At 43.2% G+C, this 27,412-nt stretch overlaps 1 protein-coding gene across 5 annotated transcripts in view; it reads left to right on the top strand.

Moving 5' to 3' along the window:
• The window catches only part of Sh2d4a (SH2 domain containing 4A), a 69,620-nt gene that overhangs the window by 13,988 nt on the left and 28,220 nt on the right, over window positions 1-27,412 (top strand). For 4 of the 5 annotated variants that reach the window (XM_017802573.2, XM_029554616.1, XM_029554613.1 and 1 more), the window contains 3 exons: window positions 4,661-4,817; window positions 6,733-6,904; window positions 25,942-26,022. In XM_017802573.2, coding sequence (XP_017658062.1) covers window positions 4,661-4,817; window positions 6,733-6,904; window positions 25,942-26,022 — 410 coding nt within the window. The remainder of the gene's footprint in view (window positions 1-4,660; window positions 4,818-6,732; window positions 6,905-25,941; window positions 26,023-27,412) is intronic. The other variant, XM_029554614.1, reaches the window with a different exon arrangement.

A 27,412-nucleotide genomic window follows, 5' to 3' on the forward strand; every position in this document is an offset into this window, starting at 1 on the left:
TGCATGTTCTAGGCAAACATGCAACCACTGAGCCATATATCAGCTGATCTGTGAATTTCAATATCCACAGGGGGTCCTGGAATCAATCCCCCAGGAAGGGATAACTGTAATATGTTCCTGACTTGCCATGGGAGGCTACTGACCACTCAACAGATGCTTTCTGCCTCCTGTTCCCTCAGTCACTTGTTGCATCATTTCAGGGATAATCTCGATCTTCTCCTTTGATCTAGTCAGGATGGAGACCAAGTGCTGTCCTCCCAAAGTACAGGTGTAGCCTTGGAGAGCCTGTGTGGCCCTGAGGACAGACCTCCCTCCCCCGCTCCCCGTGTGTGTTTCTTTGCTCAATCCACCACACAGGATGTGTCAAATACAGCAGTGCTGTGTTGTGAGCGGAATATAAGACAGGACTAGCCTGGCAGTTTCCTTGCATAGAGGTATGCCATGCCCCACCTTTCGTTGTTTGTCTCCCTGTAGCCCCAGCTGGCTTAGAACTCACTCTGTTGACCAGGCTGGCCTCGGTCTCACAGATACCCGCCTGTCTCTGCCTCCTGTGTGCTGGGATTAAAGGTATGTACCACCATGCCCGGCATGCCACCTGTTTTTATGTGACATTTTACAACATTGCCTGGTTGGAGGGTTTATATGTGGCTCCAAATAAGGAAAACTCTCACAGTTCAGAGGGCATTTCTCTGCAGAGCAAGGAGTAGCTGCGTGTCTCTGCTTGGGCTTTCCTTCTGCCATAGTTCCCAAGCAGGATGGACCTACTTTTCTAGAAAAACTGGTTTAGAAGAACATTGCAAGAATCCTGAGATAACAAACTTGGAGAGCCCTGTAGCCTGTAGCATGTAGTCATGCTCCAAGGACTAGAGAAGAAAAAGACCTTAGAGTAAGTGGAAACACCGTACAAAGCTCCTTCCTCCTTGTCCTCTGGTTTGAGTGCACAGAGTTTCAAGGTGAGGTGCTTGGAAAAGCCAGAATGCCTGGGTAGTGTTAGATTGTGAAAAAGATATTGTACACATTCCCCTCAGAACTCTTAAGCTCATATCTCTTCCTTAAAGAGGAATGTTGAGTGCAGACATGGTTCTGTGTGTAATTCTCCTCAGCTTTTCTCTTACCATACTGGAGCTTTTTTCTTCTCCTTGCCAACCCCTCCTCCTCCTTTGAGCGACAAGGTCTTATGATTCCAGACTGGCCTCCACTTTCCTAGGTAGCCAAAATTGTCCTTGAACTTCTGATCCTCTGGCCTCCACCTCTTGGGTGTTGGGATTGTAGGCATACAGCAGCATGCTTTATGTTATATGGTGTTTGGAATCAAACCCAGAGTTTCATGCATGCTAGGCAAGCACTGTCCTAGTTGAGCTACATTCCCAGCCAATGCTCCCTCCCTCCCTCCCTCCCTCTCTCCCTTCTTTCCGCCCTTCTTTCTGAGTTCTGCAGTCTTTCCTTCATCCTCCTGGCTTGACCCTTCCTGGCATCCTTGCTCTCTCAGCTTCTGACAGCCCAGGTGTGAGCCCTGCCCTGTTTCCTCAGCTTAAGGAAGTCTCTTGGGCAGGTGCTCTGGAAATGCTGAACAAATAGCTGAATCCTCTTCCTTCTTCACTGATGGACTTCTCCAGAATGCATACCTGCTCAGCATTCTGAGTGTGCCCACCCCCTGCCCTCCCATCTCCCTGGCGCTCCCCTCTGTGGGCAGAACTGCTCAGGATCTTCATCCGCAATGTCCTTTCTCCTTCTCAGCAATGCTGACCTCCACTGGCCTTCTCTTTCCCCGAAGCTGCGTGGTCCCGACCCCCCAAGTCAACTCCTGCCCAATTTTGTTATTTGGAAAATCAGAAATCTTCACTTTCACGTTTATTTATTTTAATTAGGTCTCTTTTCTTCTGCTCCTGAGTGAAGCCCTGACTTCTTCAAGGTTCTCTTCTATGCCTCCTTCCCTCTGTGAGCTCAGCTGTGCCAGAGGCTTCAACAATAATATGCGTAAGGTCATTTCCAAGTTCACCTGGCCAATCTCAACCTCATGTCTGAACTCCACTTCCATATTCCAGATAGCTACTGGACATTGCTACATGGATTTCTAGTAAAATAAAAAATGGATTATTCTGATTTTCCAAACTGCCCATTACCTTATTCCCACTCCCCCGCCCCAAAACTTATTTTCTTGATATGACTATTTCTGCTGTCTGCCGTTACCACCATCCTACTTATTAGTGCATTTGAAGGTATTGGCACCATCCTTGAATCTTTCCTTGGATCCAGCCACCTGGATCCAGCCACCTGGATCCAGCCTCACTGTCTTTTGTAAAATGGTTCCAAGGACATAGACCGTTGAAAATGTTTATCAGCATTTATGTCAGTGCGCAGGACAGAGTAGACATGTAACAAGAATTCATTAACTAGATAGCCGTGGCCCGTGCTCTTTTGCACATGGACTCCAGGTTGCTTAGAGGGGAATTCCTGGAATGAGCCCCTCCGGTGCCCTCTCCTCACTGTGTTCTGAAGTTGAGGGCATCAGAGGTGGTATAACGTCCATTATATTTGCATGCCCTCCTCCCCTTGCCACAACCCTGGGGAGTCGTGTAGAAGACCAAAAGCTCTTCCAGTCCCTTTGTTTTCTGTCCCTACTCAAGGGCTCGTGGAGATGATGAGGCAAAGCACAGGTCACTGCTAGCGCCATTCTGCCGAGCCCAGTTCTGAGCATCTGGCTTAGTCTGGCATTTAACACCTACTTCTTCTTCTTCTTGTCACTGTATCTTTATTGTCACTGTGCTCTTACAGCTCCCCAGCTCTTCAGGTCTCTAAGCTCTGGGCTTCTCCTCTGCCTCTCCTGTACCTTTAGTTCCAGTCTCCCCTGTTCACCTGCAATCCTAGGATTTCTCTGTCTCATCCCAGGTCAAGACCTTCTTCCCCTGAGAGTGGTCACTGCCTCCTGCAGCCTTCAGTGCTCCCTAGAAATGGTTTGGGGGACATCCGTATGACTGTCCTAACTGAAACAAAGGCTCTCTGGACTCTGCATCTCTGCCCTTCTTGGTATCCACCACTGCCTGCTCTGGTGTCTTCCTCCTATTATCAGAGAATATTATCCAAGAATTACTTAGAGGAAGGTTGAGAGATGGGCATAATAAAAATATTATTAGTTGACCATAGGAGAGTGTAATAGAGGCAGTTTTATGACAAATGGCAGCTTTCTAAGGTTAATTAACCACTTGGCATTTCCTGAAACAGAAAGCTGTCAGGATTGACACCAGGGCTCATCTCAAGTAGGGCACTCAGGGATCTATCTTTCCTTCTACCTGGATACTGCCTTTGCTGTTTATTCACTTGTGAAGTGATACTTCTGAGAGATACTTTAAGAATTATTTTTATTTATGTGTATGTACAAGTGTGCAGAAGCCTGCAAAGGATGGAGGAGGGCGTCAGAACCCCTGGAACTGGAGTTGTACGGGTGCTTGTGCGTACTGGGAACCAAACTCCATTGACTGATACTTTGAAATCCTTCTTATAAGGAGGTCTGTTCCAGTCTCCTCAGTAGTTCTGCTTAGAATTTCCTTAGATTGCAGGAAGTGCCCATTGTCCTGAGAAGAGCAGAAAGTGCCAAAGCAAAGATCAAGTTTGGCAGCCTGCTTCTGTAATATATCCGGAAGCAGCACTCTGAAATGGGCCCATCATCCCTGGACACTTTAACTGGGAACCTTCTTCTGCTTAGCATAAGGAGACCAGAGACAATCCCACTGTAGACTTCTAACTAATACAACATGGACCAGCCTTACTGGCTGGTACTGGGAATTGGCTAAACCTAATTTTGGACCACTGTGATCTGACTAGGTCCCAGAGCTGATGCTTTAGTTTTAGGGACTGTATCTCATGGCCTCTCCTAGTCACACTCCACCTTCCCCTGGTCTCAGGGACCATGTCCCCATCTGGAGCACAGAACTGGAATGTAACACAACCTCTGAGTCCAATTGCAAACAAGGGTTATTTAAGAAGCTTCACCAAGTGTCATTCTACCCAGGTAGCATTATCTTCTCACACGCTGGTGTGAATCTCAAGGCAGCCCCATAAGTAAATAATAGGCTGGCCAAAGACAGCAGTTAACCTCTTTTGAACTCCTGTTATGTGGCAGGCACCAGGGGAAGGAACTGATATTCTTAGCACCCCTGTTCCTCACAACGATTATTATAGTAGATATTAATATTCCCATTTCAAAGATAAGGACATTGAGCCTTAGAGAGATGAAGTAATTTTGTCACACAGCTGGTAGGTAGCAGGGCTAGGATTTGAATGAAACCAGTCTAACTCTAAAAGGCATCATTTTAAGGTACTGTAATGGTCATGGAAACAGCAAACCTTTGAGCTACCGTGTAACTTGGGTTGCAGGGAGTCTCTTAGACTTAAGCAGTTGTGGTACCTGATGCTAGCACACTCTCACCCTCATGGATAATGGAAACCATGTCTGCCTTCTTCCCATCCCATCATCTTCAGTTTCAAAATGGGCATGTGCAAACACCAAGCCCATTGTGTTTGCAAACAAACCAGTGCAGGTTGGAAGCATTTTGTTTCATGTAATTTTTTTCCCAGGGACTTTAAATACTAAAGTGATTGGGAAACATAATATTCTATAAATAAAGATATTCATTCCATTTGAATTCTGTTTTGTTTGCAGAGAATGGCAAATCAGTCAATTGGAAGCTGGGTGCTGATAAGGAAGTATGGGTGTGGGTGATGGGTGAACACCATCTAGACAAACCCTATGATGTGCTGTGTGACGAGATCCTTGCTGAGAGGGCACGGCTCAAAGCAACAGAGGACGCGGGACTCAGGTAGGAGAGCTACACTGCAGCCGGAGACTGTGCATTTAAAAGGACATGGTGCATTGGTTACTGTTTTCATTATTGTGACAAAATTCCCAGCACGAGTAACTGAAGGAAGGAAGGATTTGTCTTGGCTCACAGTTTGAAGGGATGCAATCCATCATGGTAGAGGGCATAGTGGCAGAAGTGGGAGGCGTCTGGTCACACTGTACTCAAGGCCGACCCTAGTGACTCAGTTCTGCCAGTGAGGCACCACCTCTTTGTGGTTCCACAACCTTCCCAAAAGGCAACCTAACTGGAGACCAAGTGTTCCAACCCATGAGCCTGTGGGGGCCACTTCATATTCAAACTACAAGATGCTGCAAACAGACTTCTTGCTCACAGCGTCTGGTGGGAGTGGGAATGGGAATGTGACAGGACTTGTGGTCAGAAGACCATTTTAGATCTTTCTAGAAGTTCCTTTTATGATTTCATTGACTCCTTTCATTCTGCAATGCTATCAAATAGTTGCTTCATGCTCCCATTGGGCATTTCCACTGGTTTGTCTGAGAGTGCAGGTTTCCCATCTGCCCTCACTGTTTCAGGTGGGTCTTGCTACAGTACAACTCAGTGCAGCCAGAGTGAGGCATGTCTGTGAGAGTTGAGCCATAAGCCTACCAAAGCCTCAGGAGCTTAAGGAGAAGATCGCTTCATGGTGGGCAGCTGAATAGGTTGATGCTTTCTGTATGCCAGGCACCAGAAGCACAAAGAGAAACAGCCTAGGAAGAGAAACGGGCAGATATACAGCCAGCTGTTGGCAAAGCAGACTACTGTGGTGTGGTTAAGGTGTGAATGGAATGTCCCAGTCTCTGGTAGGAGCTTAACATTCTCATACATAGAAAAGATGAAATCTGAGTTGAGCCTTAAAGGGTGAGTGTCCAGCTACAGAATGTCAGGAAGGAAACTGCAAGTGGAGGTCGAAATCAGGAGTCCTGGCTTGTTTTTGAACAACTCTGTGGGGAGTGATGAGTTCTGGGCACTTGAAGTACCCCTGGGAGAGCGGTAGGAGATGGGAAGCCATGCACTAAGGTCCCCTGAAGGACAGACACAGGAGTCTGGGCCTCTTTCATAGGCAGTGAGGTTTTCAATAGGAAACTGACATAATCAGCTGGTCATTTAAGGTGACCTGGAGGGAACAGTGAAACGAGTAATGATCTCCTCTTCTGGGTGCTGCCTTCTGGTTCAGGGAAGTGGTGACAATAACCCTACTATAATCTGGTGAACTGGAAATTGCAACAGACACGATGACCTCATTTCTGTCCCCAAAGGCTGACAGTCACTCTCCAACTCTTGTGATGTAAAAACTTTATAAACACTCGTATGAAGAGACAGGGGGCATTCTAGCGAGTAATGATCTCCTCTTCCGGGTGCTGCCTTCTGGTTCAGGGAAGTGGTGACAACAACCCTACTATAATCTGGTGAACTGGAAATTGCAACAGACACGATGACCTCATTTCTGTCCCCAAAGGCTGACGGTCACTCTCCAACTCTTGTGATGTAAAAACTTTATAAACACTCGTATGAAGAGACAGGGGGCATTCTATGACTATAAGAAGCAGCATGCCCATATGCCCTAGCTTCTGAGTCAGGTGTTGGCAGGACTGAGTTCAAATCATGCCAGTACCACTATGTGATCTTAAGGAAATTGTAATATTTCTTTGAGACTCTTCTTACAAAGCAAGGATAACAAAGCTTTCCTCTGAGAGGTGTTGTGAGGATTTAGCCACTGCCTTTCTACTTCCTAGTGAAGGACCTGGCAGATGATAAGTGCTGTAATAAGCAATCTGCTGCCGTTTTCCACCTGGTTTGATTGTAGACATCTGCTTAGGAAAGGCTGTCCACGTTGAAGAACATTTTTGATCATTTTGCTTTTGTTTCTCTGCAGAAAAGCTCAGACTGTAGAAATCGCCAACAGCTTGAAAACAAAATCACAGAACCACCATCTGCAAGCACCAGAGAAGCAGGAAATTCAAAATGCCTGTAGGAAAGGAGCTGCAGAGGAGGCATCAGGGCAAGGATCTATAACAGCACCAACCCAGTACAAAGACAAAACCCAAGTGAGTCTTGTATACTCTCCACTGTCAGAATCTCATAGCTGGGGGAAAGGATGCTATGGAGGTCACTGGCACAAATGGAGCCAGGCACCCAAAGCCTGGAAAAATACCTCCCACCTTTGAGGTCCTGACATCCATCTCCTGTTTGGGGGTGTGTGTTTTAACTTGTACATCATGAACAAGATAAAGGACTCCTCTCTCCCAATGGGACTGAAGGTTCTTAGAGAGAACTCAGTAAAATTTGGCATTTTAAGATAGTTTGAGGTCCCCTGCCCCCATTTCTATAACAGAAGCTGATTAATTTTTTCTATAAAAGTCTCATAGTAAACAGGGTAGGCCTTGTGGGGCAAGCGATCCATGTCACAGCTGCACTCGAATAAGCATTCCTGTGTTTCAGTAAAACTTTTACAGAGATAGATAGAAGGCTGGACTTGGTCCATTCCTGAGTCAGACTGTGGTTTTTTGAGTATTTCTTTATGCAAGGGCTCTAAACATGGGAACCTTTTTGACTTCATAGATTCTGCCTATGATGTGGGAATAGCTGTTTCCTTAACAAAATAGAATTTTACACTAAGAACAGGTATGGATTATTTTATGGCTCAGGTGCGTTAGAAAGTTCAAATATACTTTGCTGTTTGGACTATAGTTTGAAGCTGAGCCATGGGGATATAGTTATCTCTCTGCCCTGCCCATCTATGCTCTGGGCCTGGTAATACCCTAGTAATTAACATGAGTCAAGGGTTATTATGTGGAAAGGAAGACTTGGATTGCTGAGTGTCTCCTTTGATACTCATAACACTACAATTAACTATTATTTTTGTCCATTTAATTTAATTTTTATGGGTCACTCATGTTGTATATGCATTTGTGCATGTATGTGTTTATATGTAGGGAGTAGATGTGTGTGTGTGTGTGTGTGTGTGTGTGTGTGTACAAGAAAGCATGCCTGAGTGTGAATGCTTATAGAGGCCAGAGGACAATTTCATTGAAGGCTGTCTTCCTCCTTTGATATAAGGATGCTTATTTGCCTGAACCTCAATGATTAAGCTAAACTGGTTCACCAGTGGGCCCCAAAGACTCTCTTGTTTCCACCTCCCCAATACCGGCGTTATAAGCATGCATCACCACACCTAGCATTTTTACGTGGGTTCTAAGGATTGAACTCAGGTCCTCATACTTGAAAAGCAAGTGCTTTACCGATTAAGCCATCCTGCCCGCCCCTATCTTTGTCCATTTTACAAGTGTGGAACTTGAGGGTAGGTCTGATTAAGCAACCTGCCAAAGGTCTTGTTCACACCCAGATCTGTAGGAGCTCTAGGTCACCCCTTAACTGTTAACTCTAGCTAGCAAAGGCTTCGTTATTTTGAGGAAAGCAAAGAACCTTTACAAATATAAGATTTATAAGATTTAGTCCAAAATTCTAAAAGCTGGTTTTGTCCTGGCATCTGCCCTGAGGACGTCATTCACTCACCTGCTGAGGCCCCCAAACTTTCCCATACCCAGTGTGCACTCAACACGTTTTACACTAATGTCCCTCTAAGCTACTCCTGTTTCAGGTCCCTAAAATAAAGAGCAATAGCAGCAACACAAACCTTCAGTACACTGCGTGTGCATGCTTATCTTTGTGCTAGAATTGCAACATTTTCATTGCAATTTTTTTTCAAAACTAGGATAAAAGATCAAATAGAAACTCAGTAGATACTGTGATTAATATTGTTCAAGCATATCATATATATTAAGAGACCGTGGCACAGTTCCACTCCTTAGATGCCTACTAAAGTATCAAATGGAGAGAGATGAGGTGGGAAAGAAGGAAATATTCAGGTTCGAGAAATATGGAACTTGGTAAAGAGTTTTCCACCCATTTCTGCTGATCCTCTTTTCCTATGTCAGGGGAGCTGCCAAGCTCTGCTGTGATGTTTGCTGGAGTTCACTAGGACAGTGGGACGTTCCAAGAGGATGTGATCTTTACATTTAAATACCAGGTCACCTTATATTATGTATAAATTGTTGAATGGTAGGTTTATATTTTGCTTGTGAATCCTGCCTATGTTACCACAGTGGGATAAATCCTATCTCCTTAAACTTGTGCATACTCACAACTCAGAATGTTAAGCTCAATTGGAAATAGGTTTTTGCAAATGTACTTAAAGGTTCTAACAACGTGAGATTGTCCTGGATTTAGGGCAGTCTCTAAATCCAATGACAGGTGCTCTTCTTCTTTTAAAACATATTTTATTATTTTAATTTTATGTATATGACTATATTGCCTGCATGTGTGTGAGTACACCTGTGTCGTGTGGTCAGAAGAGGGCACTGGATCCCCTGGAACTAGAATTAGGATGGTTGTTATCCACCATGTGGGTGCTGGGAATTGAACCCAGGACCTCTGCAAGAGCAGTCAGTGCCCTTAACTGATGAACCAACTCTCCAGCCCTTACAGGTGCCCTTCTATGGGAAAGGTGGAGGGAGATTTGAGAAACAGAAAAGCAGAGAGGAAGGCCAAGGGAAGAGAGAAGGAGTGGTATTGTGTTGCCCCAAGCCAGGGGCCATGAGGTGCTGAAAGAGATGATGCAGATGCCTTGATCCCAGAGTTCTGTGTGCAAGAGAAGCCTCTGTTGCTTACAGTAGTTTATTGCATCAGCCCTGGGAAATGACCCAGTTGCTTCTAGGACACTCTCTCAGGAATGCTGCACCGTGCTATCTTCATTGTCAACAGTTCCTATCGGACATCCTTTATCTACTGGCGCTTTAATCCTTTACTCTTGAGTCTCTCTGATGATGGGAAGGGAATGAGTAAGCCAAGCATTGAGCAGAGTGATGACAACGGTGCTCACATCCAGATTCCAGGCCCCTGGGAGTGCATCGCTTTTCATGGAAAAAGGACCTTTGCTTGAGTGACATGCTAAAGACTGTGCCACGGGCACTCATCAGGGATTTTCTAGGAGGGCTTAGCTAAATCGCGTGAGTCCTGGAAAGCTGAGACTCTGTCTCTATGAGAGTCAGAGGGAAATGTAGGTAAAGAATAATGACCAGAGAGACATAGCGGGAAATGTAGGTAAAGAATAATGACCAGAGAGACATGGTGTTCTTTTTGATTGGATGGAGGAAGGGCCCAGGAGGGAACCAAGGGACACGGGCAGCTTTTCAAAGCTGCAAAAGGAAAGGCAAGGTTTCTCCGAGCTTCCAGGAGGAAGTCTGCCAACAGCTTGATTTTCATCTAGTGCTGGCTCGCTCACCCACAGAAATGCAAAGTAATAAAATTCATGTTAATAAAAACTACTGAGTGGTACGGGGGCAATAGAAGATCGATATGATCTGTAGAAGACGATAATAAATACAGAACGCCATGTCAATCCCTGCCACCTGCCACATTCTTTCATTGGTTTCCTTTCCTCTTTTCCTTCAGCAGTTTTAACTTACAGATGGGAAGGAGGGTATCCCAAGGCTGATTTATTTATTTGTTTCTTTTTAAAAAAAAATTTAATAACTACGTGATTAAAAGAAGCATTTCACTACAGCTTTAACATATTCAGTAGCACACTCCAGAGCAAGAGTACATCTCTTTCACAAGTGGCTGTAAGTTTCTAGGTTCACAGTTGAATTAATATTGTTATGCAATATTGAACTCAGTATAAGCCCTGTAAGACACAAAATTGAATGAGTGTTTAACCTTTAAAAAAGATCTCCATTTCATTTTAGAGTACGTTGTTCCTTGCAGAAAGACTCATTGTTTTTGCTTCTAACACTGAGATGTTGGCGCATGCATGTCTAATCTGTATGCATCTGATTATTACTAGTCATAATCGGTTGCACTAGGCTCCTATCGCCCGTGTATGTCTGTAAAGTCATCGGGTAGATTTCAGTGGTAATGTTTATCACCTCTACCAATTAACATGACGTAAATTTCCATGCTTCCTCCTCAAATAGAATACATTTTTAAAAATTTGTTGATTTTTTGTGTGTGTGTATTTTGAGTGCCTTTTACGTGCAAAGCGGAGATGACAAAGTTGGAGTAAAAACAACCAGTTTGCATGTGCTTTGTGAATGAGAAGGCAGGGAGAGACTTCATCTAACCTTGACTTCCAAATGATAATAAGTGTTCTCAGGGAAATGATGGGTGTCTGTGCACTTATATTACATTAGGAGTTGGGCCAGGGAGTCCTGAGTGGCCTTGCAGAAAACTGGAGCTTGAGCTGATGAACAAAAGGCTTTTGGGGTTGACATGTCCAGCCAAGGGCAGCGTGGGACTCCTTGGAGGAGCCAAGCAGAAGGGAAAGTGTGTCTTGTTAAGCGGGGAGTAGACAGACAGAGAACACAGGGCCTCTGGGAAACTTAGTGTTTTTACGCTATTTTTCAAAAATAATTAGAAAAGATCAATGAGTTTTGAGCAGCTTTATATTTTGAAAAGGAACTTGTCATTCCTGTAGGACTAGGTAACACAGTCAAGGCTCTAAGCATGGGTGCCTGTGGGAGTGGGAAGTCATATGCATTATGTCATATGCACAACAGCTGAGTAGAGGAGTTGATTATAGAGAACACAGCAAGGGTTTCTCATGCTGATCACAGCGGTAGTGGGGGTAGAAGCCGACTTTATTCATAAGTATATGCAATGTGACTGAGAGCTTTCTCTCATGGCATTATTTCATTTTGCATCATTTTGTGACCTCTTGTGAAATAAACAATGCAAGTATGAGAACTTCTTCTCTACAGATGAAGAAAGGGATCTTCAAAGAGATGGAAAGATTTGCCTTTGAATCACAGCTTGGAATGGCCTTGTTTTGCGTATTGACTTTTGCATATCGTCCCCACTCAAACTTTGCTATGCTAAAAATGTTCTGTTTTTTTGACATGTGAAAAACATTCTTCACCTCTCCCAGAGAGCTCTTCCTTTAGATGAGAACTCCTAGGGACATAAAGGCTAGAGTGAGGAGAGTCATCCAATACATTTCCATATTGAAATCATTTTCCCAGCAAAGATTCCCAAATCTCAGCTAGTTTCTTCTAACTATGATATCTAAAGAATATCGCCTTTAAAATTCCATTGTTCTACCAGGCCTAAAATCTATTATGAAAAAAATTCTCTAAATACTTGTGTGTGGGAGGGGGTGTGTGCATGCTCATGCTTCAGTGCAGAGGCCAGAGGAAGCTGCTCTATCACTCTCTAATTCCTTTGAGATAGTCTCTCACTGAACTTGGAGGTCACGTTTTTCTGCTAGGCTGGAGTGGGCAATAAGCTCCAGCTATCCTCCTACTTCTACCCCACCCCCACCTCCAGATGTACAGATGTACCCATGACCACACCTGGCTTTTTTTTTTTTTGTCTTTTTGAGGCAGGGTCTCCCTGTAGCCCCAGCTGGCCTGGAACTCACTATGTAGACCAGGCTGGCCTTGAACTCACAGAAATCTGCCTGCCTCTGCCTCCCGAGTGCTGGGACTAAAGGCATGTGCCACCATGCCCAGCCACACCTGGTGTTTTAAATGTGGATTCTGGGGATCTGAACTCAGGTCCGCATGCCTGCATACCAAGAACTGTTACCTACTGAACCATCTCCCTAGCTGCACCCCCATCTTCAAATACTGTTATTGGGTTTAGAAATCCTAATACTTCCTTGTGCAAAATGGAGGGATTTAAAAACTCACCAGTCTTCCAGAATTTTAAACAATATACAATAATCACCTATAGATTTATTGAAATAGTCTCGTTAGATTTGTAGAAAGTATCCCATAAGAGAACATCATCAGAAACTAGTTAAGTATTCCCAACCTGAATCTGATAACGTTTCCTGTTGTGACTTAAATTCTCCCGAGGGTTTTGGAGAATGAGTGAAGGTTAAATTCACCCAGAACACTAATGATAAACATTGAAGGCTGAGAAGTTTTCTTCAGGAGAAGCAGTTGCTAGGAGGCGGCAGTGCCTCCTCGCCTTAACCATGACCCTGGGGTTTGTATGGAGAGTAGACTGAGTTTTTGCCTTTCTGTTAACTGTCTTGTTCCAGTTTTGCTGATTATCTTATGAAAGGGTTATTGAGGCAAATAGACATTGAGGGTCCCCCATGGCCTGTATAGATCTTGGCGCATAGCACAGTTTATTGCTCTCCCTTCTGTGTCCACTAATGTTTTGACTAGAAAGGACCAGGTTGAAAGGATATCAAGAGCAGCTTCAAGGAAAGAAAACAAGACATCAAAAAGCTCAGCCAGGAGGAGCCTGGGGCACTGTCAGTAAACTCCTTAGATTTGCCTTAGCTATGGTCATTGGGGTGCTAGTGATTGGAGGGAGGAAATGATGTTTTAGATCTATGAGCCCTGCACAGCTCTCAGACGACTCACATTCACCGATGCAATCATGGGAAGGGACAAACAGGGGTATTTGTTTCTGGTCTCCAAATGAAGAAATCAAGGAAAATGGATTGTGTGAATCCCCAGTTAGAGGTGGAGCTGGGATTGGGATCCCTTGCTACTGGTCCTCTTTCTTATGTGCCCAGAGAAGGTATTCCTGTCTGTGTCCCAATGGATCTCACTTCCAGAATTAGCCTTTGGCTTTCCCACCACCATTTCCACCCCTCCCCCATTAGTAGGAATGCTTTGGATTCAGCAGCTCTTAGCTTTACATTGAACAGAACCTTCTCAATAAGAACTCATACAGAAAGGGAGGAAGCAAGGAGAGATGAAGTCTAAATGCCTGGAGACCTTGAGTCAGTCAGACTTACTCACAGGAGTGTTGTCCAGGACCAGGTTCTGGCCTTCTGCCTCTCTATTTCTGTCTCTCTATCTCTGTCTCTGTCTCTGTCTCTCTCTGTCTCTCTCTCTCTCTCTCTCTCTCTCTCTCTCTCTCTTTGAATGGATTTTTAGAGCTGCCCGCTGGTCCCATGTGAGGGTGAGAGGCTGAGCTGCTGAGGACGTGTGGCAGAATTTGTTCCTGGGACTAGCTGGGAAAATCTCATAAAGTTTTGGAGCCTCTGATTTTTCATCTCAAAAAGGGGAGAATTAGTGGAATATGTGTGCCATGGAAGAAGGAGGAGGGAGAGAAGATGGGACCAGCAAGAAGGGAAGAGGGGACAGGAGACAGGAGTGAGGTGGCAAAGAAGATCTAAGTACAATGACAAATGTCACAATGTATCCCATTTTTATTTGCTAATCAAAAAATAATTAAAACACTTGCCTTGTTTATCTCATGAATTTTGGGTACAAATCCTATGATGTTATGTATTTGGAAACACTTTGAGAATGGCAAGTCCCCTTACAACCAGGAGAGGTTATTTTAACTAGAAACACTGGGAGCCTGGCTTACTCTGCGTCCTCCCAGTTGCTATGCTTCACTGCTGTGCACTGTTGGGCTGGTTTGTTTGAATCAGTCATTCCCTGAGTGAATATTCTTCCATGGTTCAGTACGTATAATGTTAGGTATTAGGGAACCTTAGGGGAGGGATAAAACAAGATCATCCTCCTCCTGGAGTTTTAATCCCACTGGGGAGAAGAGAAGCAGTTAGGAACATGCGAAGAGGCAGGATTTAATCAAGTTCCTGGGGAATGGTGCACTGGACTGGGGAAGGCTAGCAGAGAGAGGGATGGGCATGTTTGAAGGCAGAGGTGTAGGGAGAGGTCTGTACTGTGTAGAGGATGAGAAAGCACAAAGCATCCTGTGTAGGGGATGTGGAGAGGAGGACAGTGTGACGGGGATCCAGCACTTAGGCTGGGCCCAGGATGGGAGTGATCCAAGTGGAAACAGGCTTGTCTCGTGAGCTAGTTTTTGGTTACTGTGAAAACAAATGGTCATAAATGCAGTGCACTAAAACAGTACCCATTAAAATAAGTTGGAAACCTGGCAGGACTTGATTCGGGTCTCGTAAGGCTGAAATCATGCCACGTGGGGTGCTGTTGGAGATTCTGGAGAAGAATCTGAGCTTATTAACCCTTTGGTAGAATGAGCCATCTGAAAGCCCTCTTCTCTTGCTTCTAATTGGGGGATACTCACTCAGCTCCTCACATGAAAGAGTTGGGACTGTAACCTGGTATCAGCTAAGGGGTAGCTGACTTCTAGAGGAGGCCTCAGTCCTTCTCTGTGGCCCTACAAGGGTGATCAAAACAGCTTCCTGTTAAAATCTCTGGCTTCCCTTCTCCTGTGCCTCTTTGACCCCATTGGAGACAGTTCTCTGTTTTTAAGGGCTCATGTACCTGGGTGGTTGGGTATCCCAGACAACAATCCAGTATAATTTACTTACTTAAGACCCAAATATCTGCAAAGTTCCTTTTGTCATGTAACCGGATATGTCCCCCAGGTTCAGGGGATTATGATATGGCTATCTTTAGGGTCACTCTATCAATCATGCCTTGAAATGTTTTAAACTGTGGATCATGATCCGCTAGAGGGTCATGTAACTGAATGCAGGGGTTTCAAAAAGCTTGGTAATCATAAGATTTTTGAATGTATAATGGTTATAAATTTTTCAAAAATAAATGTGTAAGGAATCCAAGGTGTCTCTGGAAGCACCTGGGTTGCCCCACATATCTTTGTTCTGAATACACAACCTTGTGCACTTTGGGTTTTGCAAGCCATCATTTCATAAAACACCAGTGAATACTCTTGAGCTATCTTGGCTTATATTTAAGGCTGTCGTATGTTATGAACTGCAGTGTTTTTACTGTGTATATAAAGCTTTCTGCTCTTATAGAAACATAATGTTTAGTTGTGGAAAACAAAGACTTTTAATATTTTCTTACATTTATTCTTCAATGTGTATCAAATTAATATATTTAATATTTTCCTACAGTTATTCTTCAGTGTGTATCAAATTGATATATTTTTGGATTGTATTAAGATGTTTGATCTTATAAATTGCTATTTGAGATGCTCACTTTGGTTTCATTTAAAAAATAAAAAAACCTTAAATGAATTTTGGTTTAGGATTAGAATAGAATTTCCAACAATTTCTGAAATGGCCCTAAACTTGCTTCTGCCTTTCTGTGCTGTGTACTTACACAAAGCAGCAATTTTAGCATTGAAGATTATAAAATTAAAATATTAATCAACGCTCAAAAACATTGATGATATTCTCCAACCCGCAGTATCAAATATTCAGCCAAGACTCGATTCTTTATATACACAGTCAACAAGGGTATTCATCTTAGTATCTGCAAATTTGCTTTCATCTTTAATCACTGATAAAATTACATGTGTACCTAAGAATTATTTTAAAATAAATTTCTACATGATTTATTGATCAATAAATGGTTGATTTGTATACCTATTTTATCTACCTATGTACGTGGGGTCACATAAAAATTTCTCAGGTGAAAAGGGGTTGTGTGTTGAAAAGTTTAATAAGTCCCGTACTAGCCAATGAATAATGCCCTTAGCAAGGTTTGGGGATGCTCTCTATAATGAAATATTATAAGTAAGTATGGCAAATAGCTCCATGTTAATTCATGCTGCCCCCAGCCCAGTAGGTGCTACATATTTTCAGAGCTTTTTAGATTTCAGCATTGTCAAGAAGGGATTGTTTTTGAGTTGTGGCAATTTAATTACAAGTGAGCATGATAAAGTACAATTAGAAGAACTAGGTCTGCTTTCTGGTTCTGTCCCAGTAAGACTTTGACTTCTTTACATGAAATGGAATGCATGTAAACTATGTAGTAGCCACAGAGCAAACTGGCATTCCTAACCCCTACATCTGGGTCAGACATCACTGATTGCTGCACCCTTCCCTGATGAGCCAAGCCATGACCTCATATTCTTATCACAGAGTCCTCCAGGTGGTCACAGGAAGTCTTGGGGTTCACTGTCGTGACGGGTTCTGATGACTGAGGTGCCTACACGTTTCCTGCCGGTGTTAAATACTCATATCTCAAACTAACACTCAGGCCTGTGTGGCCTGAAGGCTATTTTCTCAGATCACTTCTGGCTGTTGAGTAGGGTTTCTATACATTTTCAGTGGTCAAAACACACTGGGAGGTCTAGACTTCTATACTCAAGCAGCAGCTAGGCACGGATGTGATGTGCAAGGATATGATGTGCAAGGGTGTGATGTACAAAGATGAGGTTAATGCAATACCATTTTTGTGACTAGAAAGCACCTTATTCTTCAGTACAAACCTATTCAGTTCTTTTTATCACACAGCCTTCTATCCCTGACTCAAAATCTCTTCTCTTGATTCACCTGAAAAATAGCTACTCTTCTTACATCTAAAATATGTGGAGAGCTACACTGCTCTATCCATGGAATAGTTTCTGTGATTTCAGCTAGAATGTCAAATAGCCCAGTCGATAGATTTGCTTTTAGGTTGTTTTAGACCAAAGTAATGTGGACTACGTCTTCACTAGCAAATGACTTTGTTCAAGGGGATTCCTTGCAAAACAGTTGAAGATCTGCTTCAATTCTAGGTTGAAGCATTTCTGCCCCACTTTTATAGCCACAGGAAGCAGATCTGGGGGAGGTGGGGTTGGAGTAAAGTTATTTGATCCCTGCTGCGAAGGTGAGAAAACATGAAGTCTAATTTGGAGCATCTTTCTACACAAACAAGATAATCTTTACAAAGTTTGAAAAAAAAAAGAGTATGTCTATATTGATTTATATTTTCTACCAGTAAGTATACAGAATTGACTGCCCAATTAAGTAGCAAATACCCAAAAGACACGTTGCTAGCACAGTAGAGCAGTACAGGCTGGAAATGGAAGTTTCAGTCCTTATAGGCAACTCTGTGACTTGGGGAATGTAAAGGGTCCATTTTCCTGCATAAATAGAGTCAATGCAATGACACTGTTCCTTTACAAAGGGAACTGAGAACATTTGTGAATACGAGGAAGCTTGTTCCATATCAGCTTGCAGAAATGGTAAGAACTGTTCCCTGAAGTCCTTCAGATATGGGGTGCTCTTGTGAGCACAGCTTTGTTCCTTCTCACTTCTCAGATGATGAGTTGGAGGCAAGGGAGCTGGCTGGTTTGTCCGCATGGAGGAGGAGGCTGGCACCTAACCACTAGTGAGAGCTGAGTATGTGGCTTTTATTCTGCAAAGCTGTGGCTTTCCCAAAATGCCTGTCTTGTCGTTATGTTTGGCAGGGGTGATGCTGCCAAGGCATCTCAGAAATGATGCGCTCTTTCCTAGTCGATGAGAGCACTGTGGTTCTGAGTGGATCACTGTGAACACTCAGTGCTCCTGGGTGCCTGTCACCGAAATGGAGGTGACAGACAGTGGCAGGACTTTGTTGTCATACAGCCAAGTTTCTGAGACATGCAGGTTGGGAATCAGATGCCACTGTCAGGCAAACACAGCTAGGATGGAGAGTTAATGGGATGCGGAGAAGATGGCAGGTGAGCTGTTGTATCAATAAGCTTCTTCTGTGTGAGAGCTGGGTAGGAAGCAGCAGGACCCTGCATCTGTGTGCAGCTCCTTGGGGACCCTCAGTATAGACAGATGCCTGAATGTTCCAGTGTCTTTCCATCTCCTGCAAGACAACTTGAGGTGAGGGAGTCAGAACAGTTCTGAGTATGGCCTGGAGAATGGTAGACTATGCCAATTTGAAGATAAGGCCTTTGTGTTTTTCTACTTACATGCCATGTGTAGTCTGGGAACTCCTTACTATCAGGACACTGACTGTCCTTGCTGCTGAGGAGAACCGTGAATAAAACCGTATCTGTTCACTTTTGCATTTTTGTCTCTAGAGAATCATTCCACTGTTTTTATGGAAATGGTCTTCAGAGTCAGCCATATAACAAAACAGATCAAGAGGCTCTGGTTATCTGCACAAGAATTGTATAAGATTAGGTCAGTCAATAGCTCATCATGGAAGGGGAAAGGCTCATGAGTTTCACCTGTCCCTGAGGGACTAGGGACAGTCAATGGTGGCTAGGGAAGGGGTGTCACTTACTTTGGTAGTGTGAACACTGATAAATTGCCTGTGCTGCTGAGCTAAATAACCTCCCACCAATGTTCATGCTGCTGAGCTAAATAACCTCCCACCAATGTTCATGCAAGCAATCCTAATTAAACTTAATGAATTACATACACACACACACACACACACACACACACACACACACACACACACGGCATGAATGTGAAAAGCAGGGCATAGCTGCATATGCCTGTAAGTCCTGGAAAGTGTGAACAAGTCTGCTGGTTGTGACCAAGCAGAGATATCCACTGATGCTTGGTGAGGGACAGGGTTGAGAAGCCTGCACCCTTCCCCACAGTAGACGTCTCAGCGACCTAGTGTCCATGGACCTACCTAGTGTTGACCAGCTTCCCACTTCAGTAGGCCACATCATGAGTCTCTGTAAGACCAGGAAGTTGGATCCACACAACAAGGAACCTCAGTGTAAACAGCATGAGGAAATTCATTTCCAAAGTGTAGGCTACAATTTGGAGAACTGAGTTGGGGATGAACAGAAAAGAGATAATCTTACCCCCAGACTGGTAACTGTTTCTTCTGATGTACATTTTCTTCCAAAATACATGATGACAGCATTTCAGGGTTTTTGTTTGTGAAAGATAAAACACCGGATGCATCAGATGGAAACAGAGAAGGAACAACTGTGCTTATCTTTTTAATTCAAGAGCAGAGGCATAACAGAGGCTTAAACAGTTACTGAAGTTGTTTCCATGTAGCTAACAGAAATTCATGACAGTTTGTAGAGTAAGATTTTGTAAAAGACAGTCTTAAAAATGCTAGTACTTTAGAAGTCATTTAAGCTGTTCTTTTTTAAAAGTATTTTATTTATTATTATTATTTTATGTGTATGAGCATATTGCCTGCATGTATGTAAGTGCACCCATGTCATGCAATGCCTGTGGAGGTCAGAAGAGGGCTTCGGATCCCCTGGAACTGGAGTTATGGATGGTTGTTAGCCACTATGTGGGTGCCAAGGTTCCAGCCTAGGTCTTCTGCAAGAGCAGTCAGTGCTCTTAACCAGTGGGCTATCTCTCCAGCCCCTAAACTATTCTTTTTTAAAGATAAAGAAATAACCAAAAAGTATCTTTCATAAAATATTAATGTAAAGTAAATTATGAAAGAGGAATATCTGCTTAATAGGTTCTAGCAGTGTAGAAGTCGCAGTTTTGAGAGCTCTAGATGATGAAGTTGGAAACACAGTTTGACATAGCTGTACTTTCACCAACTTCCTAACATGCAGTTTGCTGCAAGTGGTGTAAATCAGTGAAACAATGTGCATGAAAGCATTTTTACAAAGTATCCTGAATGGGGGCTGGAGAGATGGTTCAGTGGTTAAGAGCACTGGCTGTTCTTGCAGAGAACCTGGGTTTGAATCCCAGCACCCACAAGGCTGCTAACAACCATCTATGACCCTGGTTCCAGAAGATCCGAGACCCTCATCCGAGACTCTCTTCTGTCCTCCTCAGGCATTGTACAACATGGGTGCACTTACATACACGCAGTCATGACACTCATACACATAAAATTTTTTTAGAAATTTAAACCAAACTTTCATGGATGATAAGGAATAGCATTTTCCTATGATTATTTGTAGTTACGTTTCAACTTTCCATTGTATCAAACCTTCCAGAATCATTCATGTTTTTAAGACTGAATATCCTCTCAATGCCGTTCATTGTTTTAAACTTATATTTCTGAAAACTCCTTTGTTTCTCTTGCCTTCTTTTTCTGAATGTAAATGTAAAGCCAAAGAATGGTCTTTGAAACTTCATTTCGAAAATGTTTTGCATCAAAGGGTCTTTCCAGCTCTGCATTATAGATGGTATTTTGTACACATTGTATCGATGGGGCTGAAAGAGGGAAGACGTAAAAGAACTGAACTGGTGCTCACCTGACATGACAGTTTGATACTCCAGTGTGTTCAGAATAAACTCGGAAACTAAAGAAGGTATTTTCTTTAAAAGGTGTGCCCTTGGATCACATGGCATGTTGGAGTCTGCTGTACTGTTTTATTCAGAGCATCCAGAAGTCTCTGTGATTTTGCTAGAAACAATATTAGATAAGTGGGGGGAAATTCCGCAGGTTTCCATTGTCCTGGTGTGTGCTTCGATTAAAAAGTCACTTTACAGGGAGCACATAGCATATTTTCAGCAATAAAATTATGCTATTTTCATCTTGTTATTTGCCTTTGATTATCTCATTGACCTGGTTAATAAAATGAGTTAGAGATCAGTGACTTTCAGAGTACTTGAATTCACCCTGTGTAATTATAAAAGTAGATTGTATATTTTTTAATAATTGAGCAAGTATTTCATGAATTTCTTGTGTGTTTGTTTGCTCATCTAATATTTAGGATGCTAAGTGTGGGTCACTGTGCTGTTTGCTGGGGACCCAGGTGATGCTGGGCCAAGCTGGCATGGTATTTCCCCACACAGAGGTTATTATTCTAATTGTTATTCTAATATAGAGTATGATGGTTTACGAGATCTAGGAGAATAGAATAATTTAAATCTTAGTCATTTCTTTCTTAAGTTCTTTCTATAAAAATTATTTATTATTTTTAGCCAGGCGTGGTGGCCCACTCCTTTAATCCCAGCATTTGAGAGGCAGAGACAGGTGGATTTCTGTGAGTTCAAGTTCAGCCTGGTCTACATATCGAGTTCCAGGCCAGCCGGGGCCTCAGGGAGACCCTGTCTCAAAAAGACAAAAAAACTATTTATTATTTTTATGTGTTTAAGTGTATTGCCTGCATTTATGTAAGTTCACCCATGTCATGCAATGCCACAGAGGTCAGAAGAAGGTTTCAAATTCCTCCAGAACTGGAGTAACAGGCTGTTGATAGCTGCCATGCGGGTGCTGGGAATTGAATCCTGATCCTTTGCAAGAGTAGTCAGTGTTTTTAACCACTGAGCAATCTCTCAGCCCCTAAACTAAGTTCTTAATTTTCTGTTAGCTTTTCATTTTCATCTTTGGAAAAAAATATAATTGCTAAAAAGTGTTTGTTTTGTACTGGAGACTTCTGGTTTAATTGAAACGAAGGGCCCTTGGCATTTGTCTGATTATATAGCCCTATTTTTAAACAAACTGAATATTCAATGAATGGCTTTGAAAATAAGTTTTAGAAGTGAAAATAATTAGAATAATCCTTCTCATATGATACCTATTTTCCTGGGGGAATTGCAATTTGCAACCATATGCATCAATATATAATATTGATGGCCTCACTGGCATACGTTTGTAACCAGGTGCTTATGCAGATGGAATTACTATACTGCCAGTTTAATAGCACTTTAAAAAATACTACTATTTGTCCAATCTGAATTGCTACACTCCCAGATCTAATTCAGATCTTTATTGTGACGTGGTGTCTACAGGAGGCCCTCTAGCTTCTGATGTTTTTAGCTTCCAGTTCTCTATTTGCAAAAAGAAAGACAATGCAGGATTTTGCATAAACACTTGTGGTACTGTTAATTTTTAAACAGAGAAAATATGAACCAGATGTGATTGCTTTAACTTTAGCCATTGACTTCCAGCAAATGCTGGAATCTGCAATGTAACAGGTAGGATGACTGTGGAGGCTGATGTGTGTGAGAAAAGACACGCGGGACACGCATTCCCTCTAGGGGTCTGAATGGAAGGAACAAGCTTTAGACACAGAATGAACATGGATTTGAGTCCCTGCCCTCTTACCAACAAAGAGATTACCTTATCTGTTGGGCAAAGTAATAATAGCTGCTCTGACACTTGATATAAAGGTCAAATGACATATTGGACTTGAAGGTGCTTTATAAACCAAAGTTGTATTGGTAGATGGCACACTGTCTCCTTTTCTTTTGTATGAGATAAGTGAAGGGTATATTCATCACCTACAAGGGGCCTGGTTCCCTCTTTAGCAGCTTTTTGTTCTTCTCAGTGTGTAGAATGACAGTAGCATTTACAAGCTTGTCTCCCTCTGTATTGGCATCATAAGCCACTGCTTTTGAGTCTATTGATTTGGCTTCTTTCTAATAACAGAAATTTCTTTTGGATACATTATTGTATTATACTTCGTGTATTTTCAGAATTAGTAGAACACATGTAGACGTTTCAGAACGAACCAGTTTTATACAAATCCTAAATTCTTCATAGTATATTAGCGCTTTGATATAATAGTGACTCTTCGTTCACTTTTAAAAGCAGAATTTTTATAGTTGTGTTTCTTAGTATGTATGAGCAACTTTAGAATTTATAGCGTGATTAAGGTATAGAAGTGTTCATCTCTAGGCTGGCTACTAAACTGTTCAGTTTCTTGCTAAAATTTTATCCTTGATACTCAACTTGTGAATCTTGGTTCTGAAAAAAGAACTAAAATTCCAAATACAAAGAAACCAAGTATGTGTGTCGGGAGGGTTACTTGGTCCTGGGAGGGGGGTGAGCCGACCAGGGGCGGGGCCACTGGGGAGAATGGGCTTTGGAGAGTTAGCCGCCGAGGGAGGAGCATTGGCGCCATCTTGGCAGTGGCGTAGTGGGAAAAATGGCCCTGGTGTCTCCCTGGTGTGGACACGAGAGGGGGCATTTACCCACCTGGGTTTAGACCGCGGGTCCATGAGGTGTGGACGAAAGCCAATGGAGACTGTGGGCGGGGCACAGAAGTGATCTGTAATGGCAAGCCACTGAGCCACAGAGCAGAACGGGGAGCCTGGTGTTCGCCTAAGTTATTCTATTTCCCCTACCCAGGATATAAACTTGACACCCTCCATCACTACGCCCAGCCTTTGAGCTTTCACACCCTTAGCTGTTTCCTGAATTAGCATTAAGCTACCAGGCATCTAACAGTGACCCATCAATTTAGAAATGTTGTCTATTTTTATAAATAGTCCCCCTTTTCATCTATTGCTGAGTAATGTCATTTGAGCCACGGGTATAGAATGCGAAACCTCTTGTGTGAGTCACCCCGTGCCCCTTGAACTAGTAACCTAGTGTATTCCCACATTGTTTTCTCAGTTAGTGCTTTTGCATTTATCAGTAGGATGAGGTTGTTGGTAGTCTCAAAACATCAAAGGGCTAAGCACACACCATGTGCCAGATGCAAGTGACGCCATGGACTAGAGGGATCCATGAGGTCATTTTCAAGATCCAAAGTATAGGCCATAGGTTCATATTCTGATTCTGAGGGTGCATCTAAACATATTTGGAACATTAGCCTGAGGAAGTATCAAGGGGGGATGTTTACCTACCTGTCTCCTAGTTTTCAATAGACAAGAAATGGATCCTGTTCACTATGCAGTGCACCGTGGATCTTAGACCAATGAGGAAAAGAAGTGTGAGCCTGCTCTCAAAGCTCACATCCCTTAGGATAGAAAAGCATCCAAAGTTTTCAAAGTCATCTGGACTTTTGAAAAAAACAGTTCTAACTTGTTTGTGATAAAGGAGCTAGTTTCTGTACTTTATTTTTGATGCTTTTTTAACATTGAAAGAAAATAGGAGAAAGATTATGGTAGGTGGTGATTAGGAAACCTTAAGACTCATTACTTTGCCAAGTCTTAAGTGTAAGAAATCTTTCAGCCTGCTTCTGCTTTTCCTATCACTACAACGTCAGCAGTGGCATAAGCTCCAGCACAAGCCAGCTGAGTGATTCCACACAGCTCTGAGACTCAGTTTCCTCACCTGAACACGGAGTCTGTTGTCAGAGCTATTATACATCGTTAAAATGATACCAAATCACTAATAGAGCAGCTGGCCATTATAGGACTTCGGTGGCTAGTAATCAGTAGTAAAATTAGCATTACTTGAACCGCACAGAGGTCTTTGGTTCCTGGTATCACAAGTAAAATAAAATCTCAGTCGAGAGCTTGAAATGTGTTGTCAGTGTCTAGTGGCCAGTTTGTCAATGGAGGCAATGAAACTTTTTAAAGAAACAGCCCAAGATATAATGGAAAAACACAACAAGGTTAGTTTTCTCTCATAACAGTCCAGGATGGTTCTGGCTCAGGAGGGCTTAGCTCCACACAGTCACTCTGGAGCTTGGGCTTTTGGTGGCTCTGCTGTCTTCAGTTGCTGTGGCCATTGCAACCCATGGAAGGGGAAATGGGTTTTCTGCCTGAAGGAATGTGTGAAGAAGGTTTTAGGAACCAGGATAGAGGTGGCAGACAGTTACCTGCTGTAGAATGTTGAAATAACTTGTTCACCTGGGCACACCCAACTGCTGGGGCAGCTGGGAAATGCGATGGTGCAGCTGGATAGCCACGTGCTCAGCTCTTGAGAAGAAAGAACGTACTTGAGATAGCTGGTGTTCCCCACATCCGTTTATTCATGACATAATGAGCTTCTTCTTGCTCCTCATTACTTATTGATATTGACCTTTGCTGAAGAGTTGCTGATTTGTGCCAAAGTGCAAGAATAAGTCCTCTGGCACAGGGCATGTGAGTCCCAGTAATATTGCTTATGGGTGGCTATGTGGGGTGACACAGGGCATGTGAATGCCCATGCTGGGACGTGACTTGAGAACTGTACCCAAAGACTAAGCAATAAGGCCAGTCTAACTGACCTGGTCTTAAGGGGTATCTGTTAGAATCTCCCAGCTCAGTCACAATGCCAGGGGGGAAGGAAGGAATGCTCTAGAGAATCCAAGCAACAGATCTTTCTCTTCTCTACTTGCCTCTTAGAAGTCCATCTGGAGCAACAAAAACCTGCAACACCAAGGGCTGAGAGAGAGGAGGCATGTGACTCAGGCAGGGAAAGTAGGTGATCAGCTACCAAACTAGAGTTCCAAAGATAGCTCCTGTCTTACACAGACATTATATAGCTTAATATTGAAGACTAATATGTTTATCTTGCCTGACCTTGATCAAGCAAGAAGAGAGTTTAAATTAAGAAGTCATGTTGATTGTCTAGAAGGCATCTAAAGACACTCCCCCCAAGGCCTCATGGAACTAGATACACCAAACCACCAGCTCCCGGTTCTTAGGAAGTCATTCTTTTCTACTCCATACCAAGTAGAGGGGCTGGGGCTTCATATGCTGCTGATGGGTGGGCTTAGCTCAGGAACTCAGGTGCCAGGGGAAAGGGAGACTTGTAACTCCAGCTGTGTGGGAAGCATTGACAGATTTGCTTCTGAAATCACTTTGCCATTCTAAATGTTGCAAACAAAATGTGTTCTATTTAATTTTTAGTCGCCCTCCAGTTCTTCGAGAACTATTCAACAAATGTTGGCAGATTCTATCACTCGTATGAAAGCGTATGGATTTTACCAGGTAAAAAAGACTTGGATTCTGTTTTCAGGGGGCTAAATGCATAGCCATTTCCACTAATGCTTCACAAATTAGTTAATTAGGTTTGTGCAGAAATGAAATCAGGCAACAGAATGTGAAATCCGTCTTGAAAGCTGAGAACACATCCATTCCTCTCTCCCTGTTTATCTTGAATTGGGAATGTCTTGAATGTCATGCAATGAACAGATGCCAAGATGTGTCAAGAGCTAATACAGAGGTGAAATCCTGGGCAACTGTGAACACTGAGGGAGGACTGATATCAGAGAGCGACAAATGATTCACCAAGCTTGGCACCAACAGTGAATTCTATCATGTAGTTCATGTGCTTGCTGCCGCTGTGAGGAAGACAGCATCTTATGCTGTCTGTGTTCACTGAGCTCAGAATTCCTACAGGCATGAGATTGCTTTTCCAGCCATCCAGACATGACCTTGTCCCCACAAGGAAAGCACGGTTTTCCTACCATGCTATGTTGTTATCAGATTATATGCTGCTCAAAGTTAAGTGAGGAATAGACTACAGCAGGATTTGACCCACGGCGAATCTAAAAATGCACTGTAAAATACAAGCCTATGAAGAGAAGTTTTCTAATGGAATCCAGGCCTGAGATTGGGCTGTGGAGGAGGCTGCCTCAGCAGTCAAGAGAGCTTGCTGTACAATCATGAGGACCAGACATCAGATCCCAGTACCCACATGACTGGGAGTCTTATGAATGTCTGTAATACCAGCTCTAAGTGTGGCCAGAGGATCGATGGGGTTTGCTGGATTCTAGTCTTGCAAAGAAAACACAAGCCTTGGGGAGAGAAAGAGAGGGGAGATAAACCTATCTGGAAGGTCAGATGATCATAAGAACTGTGGAGAAAATAAAGCAGTATGTGGGAGATGAGGGATACTGGAGGACTAGGTAGATGGCATTGTAGAGAGATGCTTGGAGGTCATTTTGAGAAGGTGATGCTGGAAGAACAAGGGGGGAGAGACATGGATGGATGAGGGGGAAGTGTGGTCCAGGCAGAGGGAAGTGCAGGCACACAGTCACTGAGGCAAAGGCTTGCTTGACATGGTTAAGGAATGACAGACAGAAGAACTGAGGGAGCCAATTACTTCCTGAGCATCTCTAAAACAAAAGTGTTGAGAAAGGCCTCTTAGATGAGCTCAGAATTTCTAATTTTTCTAACTGAATGTGCTGGATAGCTTTAGTGTCAACGTGACACACCTGGGTTGAGGGTGCCTCAATTGGGGAATTCCCTCTATTGGACTGGCCTGTGGCCATGTCTGAGGGGCATCTTCTTGATGAGTGATGTGGGAAGGCCCAACCCACTGTGGGTGGTGCCACCCCTGGGCAGGTGGGCCTGTGTTGCATAAGAAAGCAGGCTG

This window comes from Nannospalax galili, unplaced genomic scaffold (genome assembly GCF_000622305.1).
Source record: "Nannospalax galili isolate Female #2095 unplaced genomic scaffold, S.galili_v1.0 scaffold291, whole genome shotgun sequence".
Classification (NCBI taxonomy): domain Eukaryota; kingdom Metazoa; phylum Chordata; class Mammalia; order Rodentia; family Spalacidae; genus Nannospalax; species Nannospalax galili.